This window comes from Lagopus muta, chromosome 4, assembly GCF_023343835.1.
Source record: "Lagopus muta isolate bLagMut1 chromosome 4, bLagMut1 primary, whole genome shotgun sequence".
In the NCBI taxonomy this organism is placed as follows: domain Eukaryota; kingdom Metazoa; phylum Chordata; class Aves; order Galliformes; family Phasianidae; genus Lagopus; species Lagopus muta.
This window is the reverse complement of record NC_064436.1, coordinates 2,570,254-2,596,326: the sequence shown is the minus strand read 5'-3', so window position 1 is coordinate 2,596,326 and position 26,073 is coordinate 2,570,254. Positions and strand designations below refer to the sequence as shown.

Here is a 26,073-nt window from a genome sequence, read left to right as displayed (position 1 = left end):
AGCATCCCAAATGCTCTAAACTGACTCTCACCATCTTCAGTTCTCCTTTTGCCACTAGCATATGACACACTAGAGCAAATGAAATGACTATGGGGATTTCAGAGAAAAAACACTGATACACAATCATATTGTGAGTCGTTTATGTACACTTTAAGTTGTAATGGTACACATAAGTTGTAATGGTCTGATTTACACATCTGATTTATATCTGATCGATAACCACATGCATTCCAAATCAGGATGAGCTTTGTATTCATACTGTGCTGCAAATTAACTGGCTGCAAACTGACTGCTCCTTCTATGCTGCAAATTGACTGGCAGAAGCTTTTCTCTGCATTCCAAAGGTTTAATGTCATGGTATCCAAGAGCACATGCTTTTTCAAATGTGGGCGGAAGGTAAACTATGTCTTATAGGTAAACAATTTGAAAAGAAACAAGAGCCAAAGAAATCCCTCCATACTATGAGAAAAAAAAAAAAAGAAATAAAACGTAAATAAATCACCACAAAGAATCACTTAAGTCTGAAGACAAGTCCACCGTAAAAATCAGTACATTTAAAGCCTGATGAAACACCAGCCCACAGAGCAAAAGAGTCTGCCCTTAGAGAAACACAAGGCCTTCGTGCCTAGCTAACGTTATTGCAAACAAAGGACTGGATGATACTGAAAAGCCCTCAACGGAGCTCAAACCACTCCAATTTAAGTTTTCTCCTGAAGGGAAATGCCAAGCCTCAGCCTAGGATTACACCACTGTGACAGTTAACACGCAGCTCCAGAAAAATGCTAACGCTACTGTTCACATTCGAGACTAAGTCAGACCTCATAAAACAATTTCTCACATCAAACATTACTCTCCTGTCACTGCCTCACATGGTAGAGCACAGCAAAGCAAATAGAGGAGTATTCTTAAAATAGCCATGCATTTTTTTTCTCCCAGAAGTAGCATCAAGCCTGTAAGACGTACATGGATTAAACTAGGCAGCATGAGCATCCAAAACAGGCTCTGGGGGTTTTTAATGCCACCGTAACGCACTGCCAGAAGGTAACACTAATAAGAACTGCAGAAGAGCATGGGAAAAACTGTACCCAGTTTCCCTGAAGGACACATCACAATATGGCAGAGTTTTTTGTCAGAAAAGTGTATCAAGTTTTTCTTGATGGCTCAGCAACTTCTCATTTTAGCAGATTTATTCAGAAATTAGCAAAGCTGCTGCTGTAGGAGTACAAAGTTTGCTAATAAAGATGTTAAATAGAAGCATCCCCCTAGCTCTGGGGAACATCACTCGTGACTGGTTGCCAATTGGATTTAACTCCATTGACCACAACTCTTTGGGCCCAGCCATCCAGCCAGTATTTCATTCAGCAGAGCATACACCCATCCAAACCGTGGGCAGCCAGCTTCTCCATCCTCCATCCAGAGGATGTTGTGTGAGACAGTGTCAAGGCCTTACTGAAATCCACATAGACCACATCAGCAGCCTTACCTTCATCCACTAAGCAGTTCACCTTGTCATAGAATGAAGTCAGGTTTGTCAGACAGGATCTTCCATTCATAAACTCATGCTGACTGGGCCTGATCCCTGGGTTGACCTTTAATTGGTCCACAATGGCTCCTGAGATTATCCATTCCATAACCTTTCCTGGCACCAAGGTGAGACTGATAGGTCTGTAGCTACCAGGATCATCTTCCCAGCCCTTTTTGAAGATGGGCATCACATTTGCCAGTCTCCAGTCCACCAGGACATCCCTGGGTAGCCAGGACTGTTGAAGAATGGTGGAGGGTGATTGGCAACCACATCTGCCAACTCCCTCAGCACTCTAGGGTGCAATTCATCTGGCCCCTTGGACTCGTGAGCGTCCAGCTTTGGGAGCAGGTCCAAAACCACCTCATCATGAATTATGCAGGGCCAATTCTGCTCCCCATTCCTATCTACCAGTGCAGGGGGCTGTGTGCCCAGAGGGTAACAAGTCTTACTATTAAAGACAGTTTTGCTGACTCCCCTCTGTGGTTCAACAAGGATCAAGAAATCTAGGATCTCATGACCACTGTGCCTCAGATGGCCTCCAACCTTTACATCCCCCACAAGACCTTCTCTGTTAACAAACAGCAGGTCCAGGATTTTGCTTCCCCTTATTGGCTCCCTTCACCAGCTGTGTCAGGAAGTTATCTCCCACGCACAGTATAGGAACCTCTAGGACTCCAGAACTACCGTATTATAAATCCAGATGATGTCTGGGAAGTTGAAGTTCCCCACAAGAACAAGGGGGAAAGACCTCGAGACCTCACCCAATGTATACTACATCCAATCACGTGAATTATTTGATCATCTACACATCACCGTCCTTTTTAATACACATTACTTACATGCCACGGAAAAGTAATTCCACAAATATTTTAGAGCTGTTTAACTTGATCTTACACTTTTACAAATAACTTCCAGTTTACAGGACTCCCAACAGGAAAGATTAAGAGATAACATATCTCTTCTGTCGCCTCACACAATACTTGACAGTTTGAAGGAAAAAAAAAAACCACCATAAATACACATTGCTACCTTAAGAACCAGCCACTTGCAACCACAGCGAGGAGCAAGGCCACACAGGGACTGAAGAGCTGTTTTCCAATGTCAAAAGCTGACTTTTAGATGATTTAATTGATTTTCTCTTTTTAAAGAGGAACTACAGTTTATTATGAATTACAACTAAACGTAACTAAAATTAACTATTTCTCAAAAGTGTTGAGAAACGCAACATAAGAATGAATACACAATAAGAACAGAGTTGACTGGATGAGCAAAGCAGTCCTTAAATAATCCCATGAAAGCAGGACTTCTTAGCCAGCCTCTATCACAGCTGCAGCTATTGGCAGCAGTTATCTGCTTGGCCTAGAGGCAATTTGGACACTGAAGAGAAAGGTCAGTACACACGATGAGAAAGGAAGAGAAACTCAGAAATAGGGTATACTGAGAAAGAGAAACACAGAACATCCCAAGTTGGAAGGCATCTACAAGGATCATGAAGTTTAAGTCCTGAAGATGCTGTAGTAAGAGAGGATACATACACTGACATCGTGCAAGACAAACACAAAGAGTAACCCACAGAAGACAGAAATGGTGAAAGAGACTTAAACGTGTCTGGTTAAAGATATAAAGATAACCCGAGGAGGAATAACTTTAAAAGACCAAGTGCATACACAGGCTTTCAATCTAATATACTCCATTCACTAGGGTATCTCTTAAGTCACATTTTCCAATAAATTCCAGAATAGTATTTCACTTTGTGAAGAAGAACAAGCAACAGTTCAAACAATTTCTATCTTGACAGTTCCCCGAGTTCCTAGAAGGTTTTGTTGCTATTGTGAGCACTCAGAAGCCCTGCACAGCACCTCAGCCCTGGGCCAGAGCTCCTGCCTGCATGCTTGGAGGTGACAAAGCACTGACCGTCCCTTCAGAAACCCCTTTATGCATGGGAAGGAAACCCATGTGCCCCAAACAGAAGGTATGGTAGCATACACTGATACTCATCTGTCTCATCACAGGATTAGGGGTACAGCCTCTACCCATCATCAGACTCAGTAATTCAAAAACATCTCACTTAATCCAGCCATTCTTTGCCATGGTGATCCAGGAAAAAAAAAAAAAAAAAAAAGGAAAAAAAGCAATCCGAGTTCTTTATTGCCATCACATAATTTCCCTTTCATAGAAACGGAGCACGATGGGGACTAACTGCTTCCTACATAAAGATTACAAAGAGATTAACAAGGCAATATTATTTTATCTGGCTACCAAAAGTAAAACATCATTTCTAAAAACAGCTCAACTTTGTGTTTTCCTGCCAACTCTTTCAGCAAATATTCTGGATGAAACAAATTTTGCCCGATGGATCACAAGATGCACATAGAGTAGATGCTCACCATGCTGTAACGTGATGGAAAGTACAGCAACAATAGTGGGATGGCAAAGTCCTTGACTGCAGCAAACGTGAGCAAGCCCAAACACAGCCGTGAATGCAGAAATGAAGCAAGGAAATGTTCTACCCTTTGGAAGACCACAGATAGACAGGGATCTCCAACAAGAGACACCCTCGCTTCCACTGCCAACCCTAAAAGAGGTCTGGGAAGGGGTGGATCCTTGCTCCACCCCTCCTATCAGAAAGGTGCAAACTGCTTGCACCTGAGCTCCCATGGGTTGGCTCTGCCTTCCCACCAGTCAGTTCAGTCACTGCTTCAGGCTGTGACTTAGCATTTCCACTACAATGATCCTTCATGGAAAACACTTTGTCAGCAATATTGTAATCTTTAAATCCAATGCCTATTAACTTAAGCGTCCATGAATGCAACTGCCACAGAAGCCTAATTTTTATTCACATAGCCCTGTTTACACAGAATATGCATAAAACCCTCCAGTTTGAAGTCTCTATCCTGCATTTAATTTAGAAACAGTGATGCCACTAGAGCACTGGGAAAATAAATACCACATTGCTCGTGGTCAACACAGCTCAAAACAAAGTGTTAACTTTTCCAGCCTACAGTATACAGCATAGAATGCCAATTATAACTCCAGGATAGTAATGAACTCATTCAAAAAAATACACTGCAGTCCTTCCTGAAAGTGGTGAAAAGACTTTTTTCTTTTTACAGTTCCTGTAACAAGATGAAAAGCACAGATCTACCAGAACAAGATAAAATTAAGAACTTGTCTAATGAGAAACATAGAGGTTGATACCTCCAGGAGCAAGAAACATGATCATATAACTGCTTACTTCTCTTCACACACTTTCAAAATACCCCTCCTACCCTGGCCTACACTGTATTCCATACAGAGAAGGCAAAACCAGCTCCTCTTTCACAGAATCACAGGAACACCAAGGTTGGAAAAGACCTACAAGACCATCCAGTCCAACCATCCACCCATCACCAACAGCTCTCACTAAACCACATCCCTCAATACAAATTCCCACCAGCCTCTGAGTTTCCAGAGTCTCCCGCATCCTTCCTGTACCATCGGGCTGTTCCACCAGAAAGGTGGGACACCTGCACAGCACCCAGAGTATCACACGGACTGAGAGTTTAAACACACTACAGCTGAGAAAGTACAGTGGCCATAAATGCTACTCCTTTCTGTCAGAGATGTGTTCAGTCATCCAGAATTGGAGAAGAACCTTTTAGTCAAGAGCTTTAGTTTGAAGCTTCCTAAACAGCAGCTTTCTGTACTTCAAGCTGATTTAGGCTCTTTTCCTGTAGGCACTAACTGTTGCTAATTTCATTGCTAGGCATCTCATTCTCCCCACTGCCTGTAACACGGGTGCCTCCAGCCTTGTTTCATTGCAGGATGCCTGAAAGTTCCCCGCTCATACACGTGACAGTGTCACCCATCACTGAAATCAAGCCACTTTGGGGACTGTATATGCCTACTTCATGGAAGAGAACTGAAGAAGCACTTGCCTGCAAAGTTGTACAGCTTCTCCTCTGGTCTGCTACACACACTTAGAGATCTGCTTTGGAACAAGATGAGACATCTTATTCTCCATTACAAAAAGCAATCAGAAAGAAAAAAACTATTTCAACTCTTTCACTACTGTCACTATAGGCCAAACTGACATATTTGTAATAAAAATCAGTCCCTGAGCAAAGAGTTCATGAATTGGAACCTGGAAAATAGAAGACAATTCTGATGAGATGGCGTGTGGTTCCTGAACATAGAATCTTGGTATACCTAGCTGGAAGGAAGGAAATGTCCGACTGCATACATAAATGTGTAAATATATGTTTTTGCTTTTGTTTTTTTCTTTTCTAATAATAAAGAAGGAAAAAAAAATCAGAAGTAAACACATACAAACTGCAGTACACAGATCTAAGCACATAGCTAGTAAGCAACCTGTAGCGATATGGCAAGTGTAACCATGTTCCTGCAAACATTGCTTGCTTCCTCAGAAAGTTTTAAGTGATATGCAGTAAATAAGACACAGCTTTAAAGGCAAAAATCTCTTGCTACAGAGCCACCAGTGTGTCTGAACTGAGTAGGTAGCAGAATTACTTCCACAGTCTTTTTAATAGCCCGGTAGCAATAACTAGTTATGGTGAGCTGCCTGAAGCACTATGAGAACAAAATAAAAAGCCTTCAGAATTAGGTTGATGTTGAAGTATTTCACCTACATGAACAGAGAGAAAGTCACAAAGTGACCTGTTTTTTTCCCTAATACATCTCGATTTTTAAGGCAGTTGCAAGGTAGTTTGGGAAATGGCCTCTCAATGCTGTAACGTCCACATCTTAAGAAGTCATGTAATAACAAAATACTGCAGAATAACAGAAACATAGATTGGAAGGGACCTCAAGGATGATGAATCTCCAACCCCCTGCCACATGCAGGGCCACCAACCTCCCCATTTAATACCAGCCCAGGCTGCCCAGGGCCCCATCCAACCTGGCCTCCAGGGATGGACGGGGCATCCACAGCCTCTCTGGGCAGCTGTTCCAGCACCTCACCACTCTCATAGCAAAGAACTTCCTCCTGATATCCAACCTAAATCAGTTGCAACACTTGTTGAACTAATGTATGAGCCCATTAAAGAACCAGAAACAACTCTGAACAGAAAAGAAAACAAAAATCCTACAATGAAGCAAGCCATTGTTAGCATTTCTCGGACAAAACCGGAAGGAAAAGCAGATGTGTAATGACAGTGGAGGCACTTCAACATAGTGCAGTACAGTGGAAGTATGCATTTATTTGGAATGACTCATGATTTAATATAAGCCACACTTTCAACTACAAACACCAACTAATTACAACAGTACTAAACAGTCTACAAAACCATCAGGGTTTCTGAAAGCTGTTTGGATGTTTATGAACATACTCTTTCCTCATGAGACCAAGGAAATGATTCAGATTGCCAAGTACATGTACCATGCACTGAGGTATCCCCATAGATTGCCAGATATGCCACAGGACTATCTATCTAGTTCTTACGTGTAATGAAACTATATAACAGTGTTTCCAGGTGTTCATTTTAATGGCTTGAAATGTTTTAAGCAGTGTATGCATCAGCCTAACCAACACTTGTCGACGGAGCAATTATTTGAACCAGCATATACAAAAAACCCCAGAATTTTTCTAAGTTTTGTTTTCCTCTGTGCTTGATCACAATAAGAACAGAGAGCAAGAAATTGTCCTCATGCTTTCAAAATCCAGAAGTTACTTTTCCCCCTTTCTGCATAAGGACAGAAGGGAAATTACTAAGTTTTTGGGGTTTTTTTTCTGCCCTAGAAAAATAACAGAAGCAGGAAAAAGGCAGAAAAGTGAGGGGAAAAAAAAACAGAGACTATGCCAAACTAAAACAGCCTGGCATTCAGGGCATTCAGTTGCATGAAAGGCAAAGAGAGAAATTCAGGCCCTGCTATGGATAGGATATGAAGTGAAGGGTTAAATCCAAGGTAGCTCTCCTTGCCACCACTGTGACTGTTGTGGATCAAGGCAGCTCCTGCTACAAGTGACACTGCTGTAGCTTATGTAAGCAGGAGCTTGGGGTACACACTAGCTACGTAAATTGTTTACCCTGCTTTTCAGATACAGCAGGGACACACTCTTTGATAGCACATATGCACAAGGCACAACTGCGCAGTACTAGCAAAGTGGTTTCAAATTTGCTACACTCACATGAGCAAAAAAAACAAGAACAAAGATGAGTATTATGGCTTGGAAACCATTTTGTCAGACATAACTCTTAACTAGCACCACACCATGAGCACTGAGTGTAAGCAGACTCTTAACATCCTCGATTTCTAGTAGAGGAACCATTCACTGGGTTGAGCGCAAGGCACAGTTGCTGGCATGACCTCTGAAAGCAGCCTTCCCTGCATGAACAATGAGGAAAGCTCCACATCCCCTATCGTATTGCTGTTCAGATTATCTGTCATGCTGAGTGCTTATGGTGTTCTGTCACTTGCCATTTCCTGAGCGTGTAAAACAAAATCAAGCTCACACGACTTGCAGGAAGCAGAGGCATCTTTCCCACTCCAAATGATGTTTTGAACTTGTCAAAGCACACACTTAAACTGTGAACGAATTACAGCCTTAACCAACGCGGCATCAAATCAAATGCAGCATTAAGTGTCTGGAATCAAACCTGCTATGCTATCCCACCTCTAGGCACTTCAAGCATGTGCTCACTTACCAACATGGTACGTATTACAAAACGAGCCACTGTCTCTTATTGAGCTCAGATGCTCGGCTGTGTATGTATTTAGGAGTCAGGGCCAACGTGAACACTTCATGGAGTTGTATCTTACCCTTTTCTTCATCATTGAAGAAGTCATTCTGCAAAAAGCTGCCCATTCCAAGCCTCAAACAAGAGAGTACTCTATTTCTTTGTCAGCAATGAAAAGTGCAACTCCACGTGCCTTCTGCAGTTAAGTGATGAAAGTAGCATTGTGATGTGCAATGGAGCCCAGCAAGTCATTCAGGGACTGGCTGCAGCAATTGGTAATTCCCTTACAGCCCCAGCACCCCAAGCAAACACAGCCATTCAACTTAATGAATACAGACCAGAATATCCTTATCTGATATGAAATAAAAAAGCAGATTAGAGCTGAAGTAACACACTGCTGGTGCCCAGTTCTGTCACCTTTGTAATGCTTCAACTCTGAAAAATCCTATTAATTTTTGGGACAGGTAGATAACAGGGAGGGGACAACAGTAGCTGAAGCTGAACCTCACCTCCTTGCAGAATAATAAGCATCTTATTAAAATGTTAAGTCTCTCATGAAATAGCTAACTGTAACTAACTGTATTAAATATAAATGAAAACAAATTTAGGATAGAAATATTCATTCTCCATATTTGTCTCCCCAGAGGGGAAAAAAAAAATAAAGTCATCTCCCCACAAACTCCCTGCTTTGAGCACCTTTCTTAAAACAATAAAAAATGAGGAGAAGTAAAGAAATGAAACAACTCTTACAGAATTATTTTTCAAGGCATCTACACCACCAGTAACTACATTGCCCAAGCAGAACAAAAACAAGCCAATAAAAAAAGCCTCCGCCACTTAAGCACAGTTACTGGTTTAAGGAGGTGCAACAGAGGTCTGCTCAACATTTGGTTGTTTAAGGTCTGCTTTTACTCCTCAATGCTTATCTCTTTCAGTGCTTATCTGACGCTTTTTCTCGCTGCTTGTTGTTTATCCTCAAAGAACTCACTATCGAAAGAACTTCATTATTTAAACCGAGGCCCTTTCCCAGTTTTAATAAGTGACATCTAATATGTACTTGTAGCCAATATAGGTTTTTCAATGAATTTATTAAAGAAAAAAGTCAAGATTTCAGTATGAAACTGTACAAACCTACAATTTCCTTACGAAAACATGCAGACATCTACAGTGCAAAAGCAACTAACCCCTCATCTGTAGTCTTCTAGAAGCACATCACTGTTGGCATGTTCTGATAGATGCAATGAATAGCTACTAGACTATGGAAAAATCCTCTTCATCCCAGAAATCAACGTTCCAGTTAACTGTTACATGAGAAGCCCATTCATGCGCACATAAATACAGTCTGATACATCCAACTAAAACAGGTGTGTATTCAGAGCGTCTTTTCAGCATTATTTTCTGTCTGACCTGGTATTCTTTGCCTTCAGCCCTAGGGATGTTAGTTCCAGAACATAGGTGTGATCTTCCAGTATAAAATACTAGCAGTTCATTCACTCAATTCACTCGCAGGGGTGAGAACTGACTTAAAACGATCAATCTTCTTTAATAGTAAGAGCTCTGAGACAATCCTCTTCAGAAAATGGGCAGCACAGTCCTCCTTTTTCTTTAACTTGTGTCCAGAACAAGCTACTTTACAGTGTATGCATAAAATTACACATGTACATGCAAATACACGTACATGTACATAGAGACATACATACAGACATACACTTATGCTTACTATGGGGTAATTCCTCCTTCTGGTTCCTATATATTAGCACACCCAGAATATATTAGAAATTAATTAATTTCAAGTTATCTTTCCCTAAAGCAAACACTTCTTTGGTCAATCATAGAATTATAACAATTTAAGCATTCTTTCAATGAAGGAGCCTGGTGTATTAATTTTTACAGATTATCTTAATCTTCTATGTAACTAAAAGAGCATCTGTCCGTTTAAATGCGTTTTCAAGACAATGTGTTCCCAGTTGTTATCCCTAGTAATTATCAACTGCTCAAAAAGAATGACATCTAACAAACTTGCCTTAATTGTCAACAGTATTTTAAGAACCAGAAGCCTGAAAAAGAGCTGAAGAAATCAGCAGTAACGGCGTTGCTTCATGCACTGGCCCTAGGGTTAGCATGCATAACCATACCGGGTAGTAATGAAGTCCTTGCACGTGTAAGAGTTAAGTACATCCTCACTACGTGCACATTCAACTGTCCCATAAAAGCTGGTGTAAATTAAAGCTTTTATCAGCATAAAAGCATGTTTACATATTAAAAAGAAATAAAAGCAGGTGTAAACATAAGCACGTATCAAAGAAGTTGATGGATACATTGGTTGATAGAAGAATTTGGTTGGAATATTAAGGCTTGATTGATATACTACTCACAACTTGTTATTAAATCAAATTCACTTCAATGTTTATAAAGATGAAACAGATGATTATACTGAACTCAAAACCGCATGGTAATTTTTTATTTTAGATATACGGGTGACAGCAATGCAATAATCACTCAATAAAACTCTAAGAAATCGGGCAGCCAAGCCAAAGCTTTCACAATTGTATCACACATCTGCATGAAAATTCTCTATGAGCCAGGAGCAAGGAGACCCAGCAGGGACAGCATGGCCATGCAACAAAGACCCAAGTTTCTTTAGGTAAAACTCTCATGAGTGGAAGAACGTTCAAGGTTTGCTGTAGAGCTTGATTTTTAACAAAGAAATGCTTCAAAAAAAAGCAGCAGAAGAATAATAGTTCCTGTTTCAAGCTACAGCCTGCTTTAAAGATCACTTATTACAGAAGTCTGTGTGATCTTATCCATTTTAATTACAAGAGGGCATCGAAGTTTCACGAGCACTCACTGAGCCTGAGAAATGTTTTACAGCGAAAATGAAATGAGAAGGACCAGCAGCATGAATGAACCAAAACAGAAGCATTGAATAAATTCCTCCTTTCCTTCAAAGTCAGTTTTAATCACTCACTGCAAAATACATCTGGGCTGGGACCTCAGCAATTTAAATTCAAATAAATACATCTATACTTGTTCCATCATTACCACCACAGGATTGGTGGTAATATTTATTTTTGGCTTATTCTTTAACTATCTTGCCAGCAGGGCTCTGCACGCTACTCCTTTAAGGATGCTATCTCTAGCATTATATTCCAAAATGGCTGGGAAAACCTTTGTAATGACTCACAAGTTGCAACATGCTAGATATTCATACGTTCTCAAAGCTGCTGAAGATATAACGAAAGGGTCTAAGGTTTATGCATGAATCAGCATCCCCTTGTCACAATGTCATGGTGCAGTGATCCCTGCAGAGCTGTAAGCCTTCATTTAAGACAGAAAAACAGCACTGGCTCTTGAGCCAGCAGAATGAAACATCTCAGATCATTCATACATTACCCCTGTGCTGGAACCACTGTATGAAAACCTTGTTAGGGTTATGAAGGTTTTACAGTCGTCCACAGGAGACTTCTGTTTAGGTGACTCCAATATCCTTTTAGTCTAAAAATACATGCAGACGTAATACAACTACCCCCATTCAGGTTGGATGGTTTAAGAGGAAAGGATTTCATCTTCACTAGTTTTATTCTTTTGATAGAATTAACATTTTTTTTTAATGAAAATCTGATGCTGCTGATCATCAGCACTTCTCCAGTTAGCTTAGGCTCAATTACACTTGGCTGAAGGACAATAAAGTCCGATTTTTGGACACCACCCAATTCCCCATGAATGACCTGCAGTGCTTGCTGTACCTCTGCCCCAGCTGGTGCCACCCAGGGAGGTTCTGACAGAGTGAGCTGCCTTGCTAACAAACCTAGCTTGCCACCCTCTGAATCACCATCAGTTCTCAAAGAGGGGTAAGTGCAACCCATTGCTCTGGAAGAATGTAATTACGGTCACAGCAGCCTAAGGCTCTTCTAATTGTGCCATCAGAAAGACCCATTCCTCCCTCAAAAAACATGTAACCCCCAGGTGCTGCTGCCCTGCAAGGTGTCAAACTGCTATTAGATGACAGCAGTGACTCCTGATGACCTGTCAGCACAGCCCTGTGACATTCCAACAGCTCAACATGACTGCCTTATTGCATGAGCTACAGCAACGAGTCCATACAGCACCGAGAAGCAGAGCACCTGCCCTCCTCTGCCATGTTTCTGCGTAGCCTTCAGTGGCTCAGTGTTCTTACACGGGTGCAAACATCCCTTAGCCGTGCACGAGCACTGCCCCCTCTTCTACACAAGTTTAAAACCCCGATCCAACAGCAATCCCAGCAACACAAACCCTTTGCTCCGTAGATGAGCTAATACTACAGGCCGGAAGCCTCCTGTGGATAGCCGCACGGTTCCTTTCTTTTTCCCTCGGTTATTCCCAGGCGGAGGGCAGCACAGGCAGGAGGGGGGCGGTGGGGCCCCGGGTGGCCGCCGGCTGCCACCTGCTGGCCGCGGGCCCGGCCTCGTGGGAGCGCCGCACGGCTGAGCTCAGCGCGTTCCTTCGGGCAGAAAGAGGGCACCGCCTCTGCCAACGTGGAAGCCCTGCTGCCGCTTAGGGAAAATCGCTCGCTGGAGTGAAACAGCGAGGCGTTCACACTGAGGTGTTCTCACTTGACGCTATCCTGCGTTTCTCTGCCCTGCTACGTTGGCACTGCTGGGTTTGAGGGCAGGCTCCTCACGCACTGCTCTCGACATAACAACCGGCCAGTTTTTCAACAAGAGCTCCAAAGGAAAAGAGAGAAAGGAGAGGAATAACATGGAGACTTCTTAACCATTCCTGCACGCAGTGCTCTGAAAATTCATCAACTGCTGAATTTTGCTTGTTGTCTTCAGCATTCCTTTCCCTCCAACCACTCGGTTGGAAGGCAACTGAGGGAATACTGCCATACTTTCAGCATATGGTTCACTTGTCAGCCAAAACCCACAGCCGAGGTAACCTCGCTCAGCCATCAGCAGCAGCTGAGGTGCCTGAGGAGCTCACGTCTGAGCTCTGTGCTCCGCATGATGGAAGCCTTGGGGCTCAGACAGAGGACAGCCCACGCCTCCCTCCTGCCTGTAACCCTACAGCACATGCACACAGCAGAGCCACCCACAGCAGGCGGCACAGGTCAGGAACAGAGCAGGTGCATGGACACACTGGGGGCTCCTTAACTTTCCTACAGACACAATCTCTGGCACACATGACATGGAGGAGGCAGGACAGATCTGTCTTCAGTACTAGCAGGAAAACCTTTTCTCACGTTTTATACATTTCAGCAATTTCACAGCACTGAAGAAACACACCAGAGCCATCACAGTTACACAGAATGCCACCTAGAACACCACACCACACTTTATGTCACTGAGGGTCTTAGGGATGCACACTGCAAAGCCTCCCCACATGCAGACCCTCCCCCAGAGGGTGACCGAGCTTCTCCAGCAGCTCGCAAAGGTCACAGCCCTGCTGGGGCTGCTGCACGCTTCCACCTTTTGGACGTCAGCTCCGTGTACCCTTACATCCCCACGTATGCTCCTCGGGATGAGCTCCCGCACCGCCTATCCCAGCGTGTGCCGAGCCAGCATCGTAGTAGCTGAGCCGGAGGAGCGATAAAACAGGAAAACGCTCAGGTTGACAACCGACCTCCGGCTTCAGCACCCCATACGAGGACAGGGAAGCTCGCCCTGCAGCGCCCGGAAAGGAGCGAGCTCCTCGCCGAGCGCGCCGCTGCTGGAAGCGGGGAAAGGCGGACCGCCTCCGGCCCCGAGAGCGGCAAGCCGCACGCCCCCCGCCCCCCTCCTCCCCTCGCCCTTCGCTCCCCGGGGCCACGCACGTGCTCCGCTCCCCGCTGCACGCGTGCGGCCGCGCCCGAGGCGGGGCCGGGGCAGACCCGCACCGCTCTCCCGCACCGCTCTCCCGCACCGCTCCGCTCCGCGCGGGGCCCCGGTGCCGGGCTGCGACGCGGCGCGGTAAGATGGCTGACGGCGCTCCGGCGGGGGCGGCGGGCTCCATCTTAAGGCTCCGCCGGCGCCGGGGGGCGCACGGAGACCCGGCGCCCACCTTCACCGGGGCCGGGCCGGGCGCTGCCGCAGCCGTTCGGCGCCGGCGGCCCCTCCCGCCCCGGTACTCACAGGCGTTGGTGACGGCGAAGCTGTTGGCGACCTCCAGGTTGTCGATGTGGGGAGTGAGCCTGAACTCGGAGGTGGAGAACTGCACCATGCCCACCCGGAACGCGCTGTACTCCTGGTCGGCGCCCCTCGGGAACAGCCCCCCTGCAGGCAAACACACGCGTCAGGCGGAGGGGCCGGCAGGGCACGGGGCGGGGGGCGCGGGGGGCGGCCGCGGGCACCTACCGATCTGTATGCTGTTGGAATGGGCCCCCCAGATCAGTCCCCACAACACGGGAGCCAGGCAGACAGAAATATGCATAATCTTTTGCATTTCCAGGAAAAGGAGAGCATCCACAAAGCCACAGAAACGGCCCTTCCTTCTTTCCTTCCTTCCTTCCTTCCTCAGATCCTCCGCGCTCCTGGGCGAGCGGCCGGGGGCTGCGAGCCGACCCTGCGCAAGGAGGCGAGGCGGAGGCCGGGCACCGCGAGCGGGAGACGCCGTTCCCGAGCCGCCGCCGCCGCTCTACTCTTCGTCCCGGCTCCGGAAATAAGCGGGGGGCGGGTGGCCGCGTGCCGTCGGCGGCGGCGCCGCTGCGCTCCCACTGCTGAGCGCTCCCGGGCCGGCCCTGCCCTCACACGCGCTCCCTCCGCCGGCGGCGCGCCTGCGCGGGCAGGGAGACTCGCGGGAGCGCGCGCCCCGCAGCCCCGCCCCTCCGAGCGCGGGCACGGCGAGGGCCGGCCGCGGCCTTCAGCACCGCGGACAGCGGTTTCTCTTTTTCTCCTTCTCCTCGTCGCTGCCATTGAATCGTCCTGAGCCTCTGCAGAGACGGGGAAGGTCTCAAAGCTTCAGGCACTCGGATATCCGTACGAGTGCAGAGCCTGAACACACGGGAAACAGGCGCTTGGAGGCCCTCTGCCCACCGCTAATTTAGTTTCACTCGAGTCGTTTCACCTGGTACCAATTTGGTACCAATTTCTGTCTGTGCTTCTGTCATTATCATTATCTCTCTCTCTCTCTCTCTCTCTCTCTCTCTCTCCTGAGAGTGTGATGATCCTAATAAAGACAAGTGGTGCTGCTGTGGTGGCTGGCAGAGAACGGCTTGCATTTAGACAGTCAGGCAATTAAATTTACAGGTATTCACATTTAATACATGCTTTGATGTCGCGTTGCCAATCTCCTTTAACAGGAGCACAGTTCGAGCAGAAGCATAAGCTCCTTTCATCCAAGTCTGGGTAAGGAAGAGTCCCCTTATGCATACCAAATGAGGTTAAAATACAGCAAAGATCATGGCTGGAATATTGTATTTTAATATTTTATAAGAAAAGGAAAAAAAAACACACCTTTATGCCAATTCACATTCTAGCTGCATAATGAACTTAAGTATTCTTTAAAACATAGCTAGAATGGTGCCAGCTGAAATCTACAAAACTCCCACTCTTTGAACTAATTGCCATTACAGGTATGGAAAAGATTTAAACCTCACAGCTGGGTTGGTTTTGTTTTTTTTTTTTTGTTCATTGTGTTGTATTTTAGAGAACAGCACTATTCCACACACGCATCGAAACCTTTGTCAGAAATTGTTAGAATAATTCATGGTGATATATGTTTTAGCTGGTTAGGTAGTAAAATATGATTTAATTATTTCTCCTAGACTGCATACCAATGCCAAACTGAGTCTGGATCCCGCTGCAGCAGGCACTACATGGCAGACAAACTCACCTGAGTCAAATCTGAGACCTGCAGAACATCAGGTAGCAGTTAGGTCATGTAAAAGTGACCACAGTAGGAACTTATTTATCAATTACAGCTGGGTGGGTTTTTTTTTGTTTGTTTGTTTTGTACAGCTTATCTGTGGTGAGTAATCAGTCACAGCTGATACCAGTCTGGCAATTGATTTGCTGTTTCAATTAAATAACTGCGTGTGTGTGTCCACATATGCGTTTAATGCCCCAGGTTTATGTTGCCATGTCAGAACATGCAGAAAAAAAAAGAATGCCAACTTGGTAGTTACGTGGCCATATGCTGGGATACCAGCAAAACATAGAAGTTTTCAACTGAGATGAGTAACTCCAAAAGGACAGCATGGGCTAGTGAATCAGCAAGAAAACAGCTTAACCAGAATTTATTAACAAGGAAAAATGCTAATGATAAAATAAAGCTTTCTTCAATAGTCCATTTTTTAAAAAGTCCTATGCTAATTGAAAAGATACAAGTGGGCAATGGAGAAAAAAGGAATTTACAGTTGATAATAATTTATGATCATGTACTAAGAATAGACATACTCATTAACGCTGCACATAAAATAAAAGGCAGACCACATTACTGGAAATTATATTCAATAATTTTTTTCGCCAGAAAAGCAAAAGAATCCAGCAAGAGGTAAGTAAAATCAGATGATACTTTCACATGCATTCTTCTAAATCCACAATAAAAGCTCATATAAAGAGAATCTGAACAAAGCATCAACAAGGGAACTGTTAATAATAAGCATCAATCACTTGTTGAAAGGAACATAGCTGTGCAATAACAATGAAAACAAAGACAGATGACAGGAGGCCAGATATCCAATAATAAGATGTCAACCTCCTAAAAAGGCTAAGTACCTCATCCTGATTTCATAGAAGGTCTGGGAGAGATTTACTACCTATTGCAAAGAGTGGGGGATATGATAATGGCTGTATTTGATCTAGTAGATTCCAATAGATGATAATCTGAACACACAGCACAGGCTGGTGAGGAAGCTAAAAGGGCTAAGCTATGTACTAGTCCAAAATAAATAGGAGTTTATCTGGAACACGTATCCTCAGTGATTCATCCTGGCACAGACCCGGCTGAGACAGGGGCCGCAGATCAAGGAAACGTTCATGTTTCAGCAGGTGCACAGAAGGCACAGACAGAAGCTTGGGAATCACTCAAGAAGGGGAAATTTTAGCCTCAAAGTCAGAAACATGTAGTGCTCACTTACCTGTCAGCAGTGGCTGTGGAGTACATACGTCAGTGTGCAAAGTAGATGCTTGGCAACAGCTCAGGTTAAACAGTTATGGTGGCCCCATCTGGCCTTACCTTGTTTGTTTTACATGTCTAGGATAATTTTCACATTAAAAATGCTTATTAGAAAAAAAAAATAAATGATTTGAATATGCCATTTTTGCAGGATGCCAAAATGCTGCAGAAACATACGAACCCTTTGATTGTACGGCTGGCCGAGAATTACTTCCCTACACAAAAATTATTGTCTTTGGAATTTTTGAGATCTGAAAAACCTCTGCAAATACCAACAAAAGTTTTGAGTTCCAAATCTTCCTTAAATTGTTTAGTCCCATATGCTCATGCTGTATCTCAAGAGTCCTTTTAAAAATAAAAAGTACATCCTGATCTCCCGTGCTCATTCTGCTTCCTCTGCTGATTAACAAACATGTCCTGTTCTCATTAACAGTACATCAACTCGGTGATGATTGGCACTAAGAAATAGCTTATGCTAACTCCTATGATGCAATTCTGACAGTGAAAGCAGACCTCTCTATCCAGTGGTATAAATAATGTGAAATAATCAGTGATAATCAGGAAACTTCAACTCCTTTTGCTGCTCCTTTTGCTCCTTTCACTGTTACTTGCTTAGCTGAACAAATATGAGGAATTTATAGTGAATTGGGATTTATTATTATTCATTATATTTATGTGAGCTACTTCCATGCTTGCTATTTGCAAGAAATGTTGAATTTATTTTGCAGATGAAATCCCATACATGTAGAGCCATCTGTGTGTGTAGAAAATCCACTACGGATTACTTCAGTTTTTCCTACCAAGATTATAGCAAATGGCATTATTGAGACTCCAGAGAAAAAATAAAGGAACCCTTTCAGATTAGACTATGCATACAAAACCTATAGCTCTTGTCTGGAAAGCCTTCTCTTTAGAAGTGCCAAGACCTTCCCATTCCTTTCAGTGGGATAAAAAGTGTCCATCGCGTCGTCTCAGTCCCAGGGAATACATTTCTTATTCTTGTTCTGATTATTTTCTGCTTACATTTCACCTCTCTTCTTTCTAGCTGTCTTTATCCTTGCCTGGCTTTCCATCTGTTTCTCCAAAACATTGCCATTACAATCTTTTTTCCTCTCATGTTATTTTGATATTACCGTCCACATTTCCCTAGTGGAGTACAGCTAATTCAAATGTGTTGTATATTTTCCTTTAGACTGCAACAGTCAGCCTTGATCCTCGCTTTTTCATCTGCCACCTTTTCCATCCGTTCCATCAGCAGCGCCAGCCTTGAGCGTAGCCTTGTTTTTTATTCTCATCATGTTCTTATTCCTTTTCCACACTGACATCTATGTTTGAAATATGAACCTTACACCCATTCTTCAGGTCAGCTCTTAATCAGCGCGACTCCTCTTTAAGCCTTGCATCCATTCTGTCACCTGTGAGAAATGCATCACTCACTGTTCATAAAGAAAAGCCGTTTGGGGCTGACGAAGATGTAGGATTTCATATGCTGATGGACCATGATCTGCTGAGGTACGGGAGTTTTCAAATAAGCTTTCCACCTAGGATCCTCCGAGTTCATAAACCACACAGTCAAATGTTTAAAGGAAAACACAAGCCGATAAGAATATCACAGACCACTCTCTACTGACATCCAGGATGCAGTTACTCATTTTTCTCTTCTGTTACTCATTTTTCTCTCACTTGTGATTGGGGCCCTTTTTCTGTACAACAGAAACAATTTCTTCACAGCTAGCTGTTTTTACTCAGCTATCACCAATCACCAGCAAGCACCACAGTGGTTTCACATCTTCAGAATCCCAAAGCACGCCAGTGAGGAGCAGCGCACAGTCCACAAAATATTGTCAGACTGGAAAGCAAGGTTAATATTTACCACTGATAGCAACACATTTGTATATGCATGCTCAAATATTTCTGATGGCTGCACTCAGCATTATCCTCAGTAGGAATTTGTTTCTACCATTTAGGAACTGAGCGCTGAGGCAGTACTTCAAGCAAGGATAGTAGTGGACAAACACTGGGCCATGGGAAATGGCCTGTGTAGTGATCATCTCAACCCATGTTGAGGCAGCACATTCTTGTTTTAGCATTTCATTTGCAAAAACTATCCATAAGAGACAAGCCTACTCTATCTACCCTGGAAACACAGGAAAAATCAGGTTATCTTTTCAGGACTTGAGCCGACTGCAAAACTGATATCTTGACAAAGTCAAAGAACCTAGGACACAACTCCCTCTTATAACACACCTGGGCAAAGGTAGCTCCTGAAGACCAAACAGTTAGAGATGGGAAGTCCTGAAAGCGGTACTACATTGTGACAGCAGTATTACTGACGTACCATTACATGTTTTGTGACCTCTTATAGGACTGAGGGTAGCATTTAAACAACCTTTGCAAAGATGCTTTCAACAACAGCAGAACAGATTAATTCTTAGCTTTCAGTCGACTTCCTTTTTGAACAGCCTTCCTTAATATCCCACAGAACATGAATAGATCTCTCCTACCTACCTCACTTTGTCTGGACTCAAAGCTGTGGAATCACCTCCATCCTCCCCACAGGGCTTGAAGGCCAGGAGCTCCATGACCACCCAGTAGGGCTGCAGCAACCACACTGCTGTTGCCCCACTTTGGCTTGGAGACCAGCTGGGCCTGCAGCCCATGCTGGGAAGGGGACAAAGCTGTGTGCCACCTCCTTCTCTTGGGGGCATGCCCAGTTTCAGAGTGCTCAGCAGGGCATGGGTGACTGGAATGGCTACCGGCCCCTTGAGAAACATAACACAACAAGACAGCCCTTTTGCTCCATGCACTGCCACCCAGAACAAAATGCACTGCAGTCACCAAGCAAGTAAGTGAAACTGCCATTCTGTTTCTTCCCCCTGCATGCTACCCTTCTGAGCCCTGTGGTAATACCAGAAGGTGTGCAGGCATGTGTATGGAGACCACTAGTTACAGGCATAACCACTTCATATGGAGCTGGCAATGTAATATGGTTTTATTTGTCCTCAGGTAAGAAAATTAAGTCATCAATTAATTTATAAATAGCTTCAAGATGGGTATTTTATTTTGTGAGCATGCACATTTCTAAAAGTGAGACAAAAAGCCACTCAAAACACAGTATTTCTTTTAAAAATATAGATGTGCATGTTTAGGGTTTAAACACTGGTTATGTTACTTCAATCACCTGATCATTTTGTCACAGCTTATGTCACTAGGAAAATAAAAGCTTAAGCTACAGTAAGAAATTAAACACAGATCAATCAAGCATTCCATTATACTTTATAAAAAGAACAGAAAAAAAAAAGATATCAAGATATCAGCCCAGACAGAGCCAAGATATCAAGCAAAATGGTTCTGGCAAATGTTAGAAAAATTTGTTTTTGACACAAATAAGTGAAAGACAAGTTATGATGTTGCAGAAATTACGCTGTGGTGATTGAGCAGTTAGCAAAATTAAAAAATAAATTCAGTTGGTAGAACAGCTGGAATTGCCCAAGATGAGATGATAACTGCTTTGTTCTGAAAATATCCCTCAGATATGAAGATACTTTTGTTCAATAACCCACTGCAGGCATTTTATACCATTCTTTTAGGAAACCTATCAAAACTAGGAACTACAATTAAAAGACCATTCTGTGAGACATCAGATCTCACCCTTATCTTTATGAACCTTAAGCAACAGAAATGTCCTTTGGGTTCCCTGTTAAGTTGTTTGACATCAATAATTTCCGAGAAAATAGTTCTGTCAAGAAGTAGCCCGCTGGAGTTACCGCAGAGATGTGCAGAGCTGTGCTCAACCAAAGCTTATTTTTAGCTCCCAAGAACCCCTCCAGTGGCTCAGCCCCAGAACTAGTTCACAGTACAGATAAGAGGTATTTTTATTCTCACCTCTGCATGGGCATGTCCTCCCAGTGATACACAACCTCCTGGTTGTGATAGAAGGCAGTGGTAACGTCAAGTTTTCACAGCAGAAAAAAAATAAAATAGTAAAGAAAACAAGCAGTTCTCACGAGGCACTTAATTCCACAGTTAGGACTAGAGCTACATCTCAGTAAATGCACAGAAAACAGCTTTTTTCTAATTGCTTGATTGCTTCAAATACAGGATTTAATTGCAGAGCTTACAATGCATTTTCTACCAATAATCAAAAACAATGCAAATTATGCTGTTTGTTTTTACTGAAACTTCATTTACGTTACAGAGGAAAGTTACAGAGATTAACTGCTGGCCATTCTCAGTGTCTATTTGGTTGCCATTTAACCTGAGGCTCACCTTACTGCTTGCTAATTGCACTGCCTGAACAAGATGTATGCAGAGCAAAGATGCGTGCAGATAGCTGGGTTCTCAGCACTTTTAAATGTCTAGCTTCCTTCATCACAGGTCAGCATACACAGCACAGTGCATCAGCTTAAAAAGCCGTGGTCCAGAACGTTACGTTTTGAAGGGGCACTTTCTCCATTCATCACTTGATTACTTTCTGTTTATGTTAATTACAACTCATCTCAATACACCACCTCATTAGGACAGCAGACAGTTTGGTGGTGTTGACAAACAACTGTGTGATACCTACGGATAATCATTTGCAACAGCATCCCATGGAACAGCAGCAAAGTGAAATGGATGGAAATCATCACTCTTCCCAGGCTCCTGGAAGCTTTTCTTCTGAGGCTAGGCTTCCTACATCTGAAGAAGGTAGCAAGCTAACTGTGATTAAGATAAATGAATTGAATTTACTTTTAATTTCTTGCATACAAGCCAGACCTCAATGATTGCATCTGCACTGGTGTGGATTTATTGTCCTATAAATGAGAGTTTGTATCACCTAATCTAGCATTCCTATCTCAAGGATTGAGCTAACCTCAGAAAATATGTTCATACTTTTTGTTACTCCGTTTATGAGAGTCATTTCTTTACTAGTAATTAACTAGTAATTAACTAGAACTGCAATAGAACATTGCTAGTACTAACAGCCTGGTAAAATAATACTAACTAATCACTGTTTTTCTTTAAAAAGGAGGAGCCATTGACTACATTACACATCACAACGTTTGTTCTGAATGTGCAACTGAAGGACTTTCTCCAGCCTGTGGCTCCATGTCTGTTGGCCCACATAGTTGACTCAATGTCATGGGAGGGGATGGCTTATTTTGCAGGAGGCTGGAAAAAAAACAGTAAAATGTTGACGTACTTCAAAAATACTCGTCAGACAATAGTATTAAAAATGGAAAAGGAGAGTACCATTCAGTCAGTAAATACTGACAATACATTTTCTTACTCCTAAGAATGCTACTGTACTACGCATGGACATGTATGTGTGCGTACACCTAACTCTAAACTAATAAATGTACATTTTAGAATATACCACCCTTTCTGCAGATTCTTCTGCAGAGTTTGGATCTGAGGAAGGGACTGTTTGGTTATTTTAAGGAAGGAGTAACATTAAAGGGAGGAATGCACACATAAAGGGAGTTCAACTCTCCTCTGAGAGTAAAGCAAAATAATTACGCAGTAAAACCAGCGTAAATGATGGGGAACATCAAGCACCAAAAATCAGAGGCAGACCACCTCAAGAACTGTCATCCTGTAGTCTCGACATATATGGTTATTACTATCATCTATGACCACAACTATTCTTAATTATAAAAAATAAAAAGTCTTTGTGTGCAGCACAGTAGTGCCTTAAGGCCGTGTACAATACACAGCAAGAGAATATTTTCAGCAAGGCAGAGCCAATCTAAACAAAAGGCCATTAGCTGAAAGGAAAGTAGCATTGCTAGTCAATGCAGCAGAAGGTAAAAAATAAAATAAATAGATAAAAATAAAGGAAATGGATAGCCAGATTTGCACAGGAGGTCTTGGGGAGAGAGCCCTCTCTTTAGTTACCAGGCATTCTGCTTAGCTATGGGCCCTCACTTGGGACTTTCAGAGTAGAGCTGTTCAGACTTAGGCTATTGTTGTGCCTTTGGTCATGCACCACATGCCAGCCAGCAGCAATAGCTGTGCTGCTCAGCCAAAGACAACACCAATTCATCAGCTGCAGTCACGTGGCCTGAACTGGTAGGAAGCACACACTGCAGGGGAGCGTGCTACATGGCACAGGTAGAAGGTCACTCTGGACAAGATTACCTGATTGCTCCCATCAAGCTATTTTGTTCTGTTGCAAACAGAAAACTACTGCAAGGTTCACGCTGTCCTGTCTTGAAAAGATGGAATCTCCTTCCAGCCAAAATAATTTATTCCAATTGTCAAAGCTCATCAGCCTCCCAGTGTGAGTCTTGCATAAATGGATTTTTTTCCTGGCTGTTTCATTTGCACACCCCATGAATTTTTTTTCCACCTATTTAATTTCATCAAGACATTCTTCATGGAGACTAGTAAACTCACTGCAAGAGCACAATAATGTAAAATACACTGTCTCCTTTTTATATTCCCATGGAAAAAGATAGGATAAACTATAGCATGCTTTAACAACTCACACGCTTAGAAAAATTCCCATTTTAAAACGCTGTTCCTGAAATGGGAACAGTATGGAATCACACGATAAATAAAGCATGCTTATAAGTAACTGATGATATAATAAAGTGCTACCAAATTGGATACGGATTTTCTGTTTAAAGTCTCCCACGGTGAAATTCCTAACGGTCAGAATTCCACAAGAGTGGTATAAAATGCTCCTGTGAAACTGCAGAGCCTGGGAATATTACTATGGTGCTTTTGCAGTTATTGTTCTCAACAGCGTGCCTCTCTGTTGCGAAGAATGTCAAATGGCAACTGTGATGAACATGTCACTGCTAAGGCACGGGGTTTGGGAGGCTCAGTTGTGTTTTTCTTTTCCTGTTTGCAGCACATGCAGCCACACAAGGCAGTACAAAACACGGGGTTAATCGCCGTGCTCCTGTACAGCAACTGCAAGCACTTACACAGCTGTAGATGCTCTGGAGCCTTCCTGGCTTTAGCATCACAGGAGGAGCTCTAAGTCCAGAGAAAACAAGCAAGTACTTTAATTTTTGGCTGTGGAGGGCCGATGCAACCCTCTGCTACTGTTATGTATGTGTGCCTTTCCATTTGAGAAAGTTTTTTTTTAAGAATAAATTTCACTCTTCAGTGAATCAACTAGAAAATACCAAGTATTAGCAGATAAAGATTGAAGCTCAACTCCATGAAGCTGGTAACAGTTCACGGTGGATGCTGTATGCTATTTGCATTGTCTTGAGAAGAAGAAGATGGTTTCCACAGTCACCTGACTCTGAAACCCCTCCAGAAGGTTTAGCAACCCAAAAAGTGCTGCAGCTGAGCAGGATGTGTCAGCAGCACAAGCAGGTAGCTTAATCCAAAGCAGAAGTTGATGGCCCCAGTCAAAGACATCAGCCTTTACAGCCAGCTCCTGCCAGCATCATGCCTTTGAAATAGCCAGTCTGTTAATTAATGTCTCCCAACGTGACAGCCTTTGGGAGTCAAAGAAACAAACAAATGAATCTGAAAGAAGGAGCCCGCTTGACACACTGATAAATCTGTTGTGACAGCGTAGGGCTTATTAAACACTGAGGAATATATTTCCCAAACCTCTGGGTCAAAACCAAGTTTGAAGGTTAATCAACATTTTAAAATAGTCACACGTGCTACTTTTCTTGCATATTCTGCTTTGGACAGGTTGATGTGAGGATCCTTGCCTAGACATCATGAGATGCTGGTGTGACAGCGGAATCGTCTCAATGAGGAAATAAGGCCGGCTTGCTGAAAGGAGCACTTTGCAGAACAAAAAAGCTAAATGGTGCTATTGATTATCACAAGGAATGCTGCAGAGAAAGAAGAAACAAGGGGCTGCCAACGCAAAGCTTTTCCTCTCAGCATCAGCAGCTTCAGGGATTTTTCTTGCAATTTGTACCATTAGAGGAGGGTCTCTTGTAGCTGGAGGGTCTTGGTGGAGGGCAGCTGTACAGCAGCTTGATCTGCTATACTCAGGAAGGTTTCTAGGGCCCTAGAACCTCTTGACTTTGCTATCCTAAGTGAAAAATGATTCCTTCTGTGATGCTCATGGAAAGAAACAGGCATGCACAGATGCATATGAAAAAATAACTGATCTACTCCCACAGCCTGGAAAACAGTTACTCATAACCCTATCCTTTCTACTCCACAGCCTTCATGCTCCTTCTTTCAAAGCACGTTTTGTGGCTTATTGCCAGCTGGGGTGCATCAGGCTCAGCACTGCCTCCAGGTGAGGGAAGAGATTTTCCCCTATGCTCAGTGCTGTGCTGCCTCACCTTGAGCACTGCATGCAGGTCTGGGAGCCCCAACAAAAGAAAGACAAAAATATATTACAAAGTATTCAAAGAAGATGGGGACTAAGAAGATGGAGAAAGATGCAGAGGGCAAGACATACAAGGAGCAGCTGAGGTCCCATTAGTTTGTACAGCCCAGGGCAGAGGAGGCCAAGGGGAGGCCTGATGGCAGCTACAGCTGCTCAAAGGAAGCAGACAGGCATGGAACAGGCTGCCCAGGGCAGTGAGAACAGATCCAAGCTGCTGGAGTTCAAGGAGCATTAGAATACCATTTCGAGACATAAGGTCTGGATTTTGGGTGGTCAGTGTGGAGCTGGGGGTTGGACTCGATGACCCTTGAGGGTCCATCCATCTTGGGATGTTTGGGGATACTGTGATTTTAAGATGATGATCCAATCATCATTACCAGCATTAGTGCTTTAAATAGAATGCCACTTTTCAGGGATAGTCTGTATGACTAAGATGCAGCAGGCAACCTCCTTCATGCTCAGATGGCCAAATCCCACTCACTCGTTTACACTTG

General features: G+C 43.5%; 1 protein-coding gene across 4 annotated transcripts in view; it reads right to left on the bottom strand.

Moving 5' to 3' along the window:
- The window catches only part of GRIA2 (glutamate ionotropic receptor AMPA type subunit 2), an 82,561-nt gene extending 67,647 nt beyond the window's left edge, over nt 1–14,914 (bottom strand). For 2 of the 4 annotated variants that reach the window (XM_048941089.1, XM_048941092.1), the window contains exons 1-2: nt 14,514–14,912; nt 14,292–14,432 (exon numbers count right to left, since the gene is read on the bottom strand). In XM_048941089.1, coding sequence (XP_048797046.1) covers nt 14,292–14,432; nt 14,514–14,601 — 229 coding nt within the window. In that variant the 5' untranslated portion in view covers nt 14,602–14,912. Of the gene's footprint in view, nt 1–14,291; nt 14,433–14,513 lie in introns of all 4 variants that reach the window. The other 2 variants (XM_048941093.1, XM_048941091.1) reach the window with 2 other exon arrangements.
- Nucleotides 14,915–26,073: the final 11,159 nt, after the last annotated feature.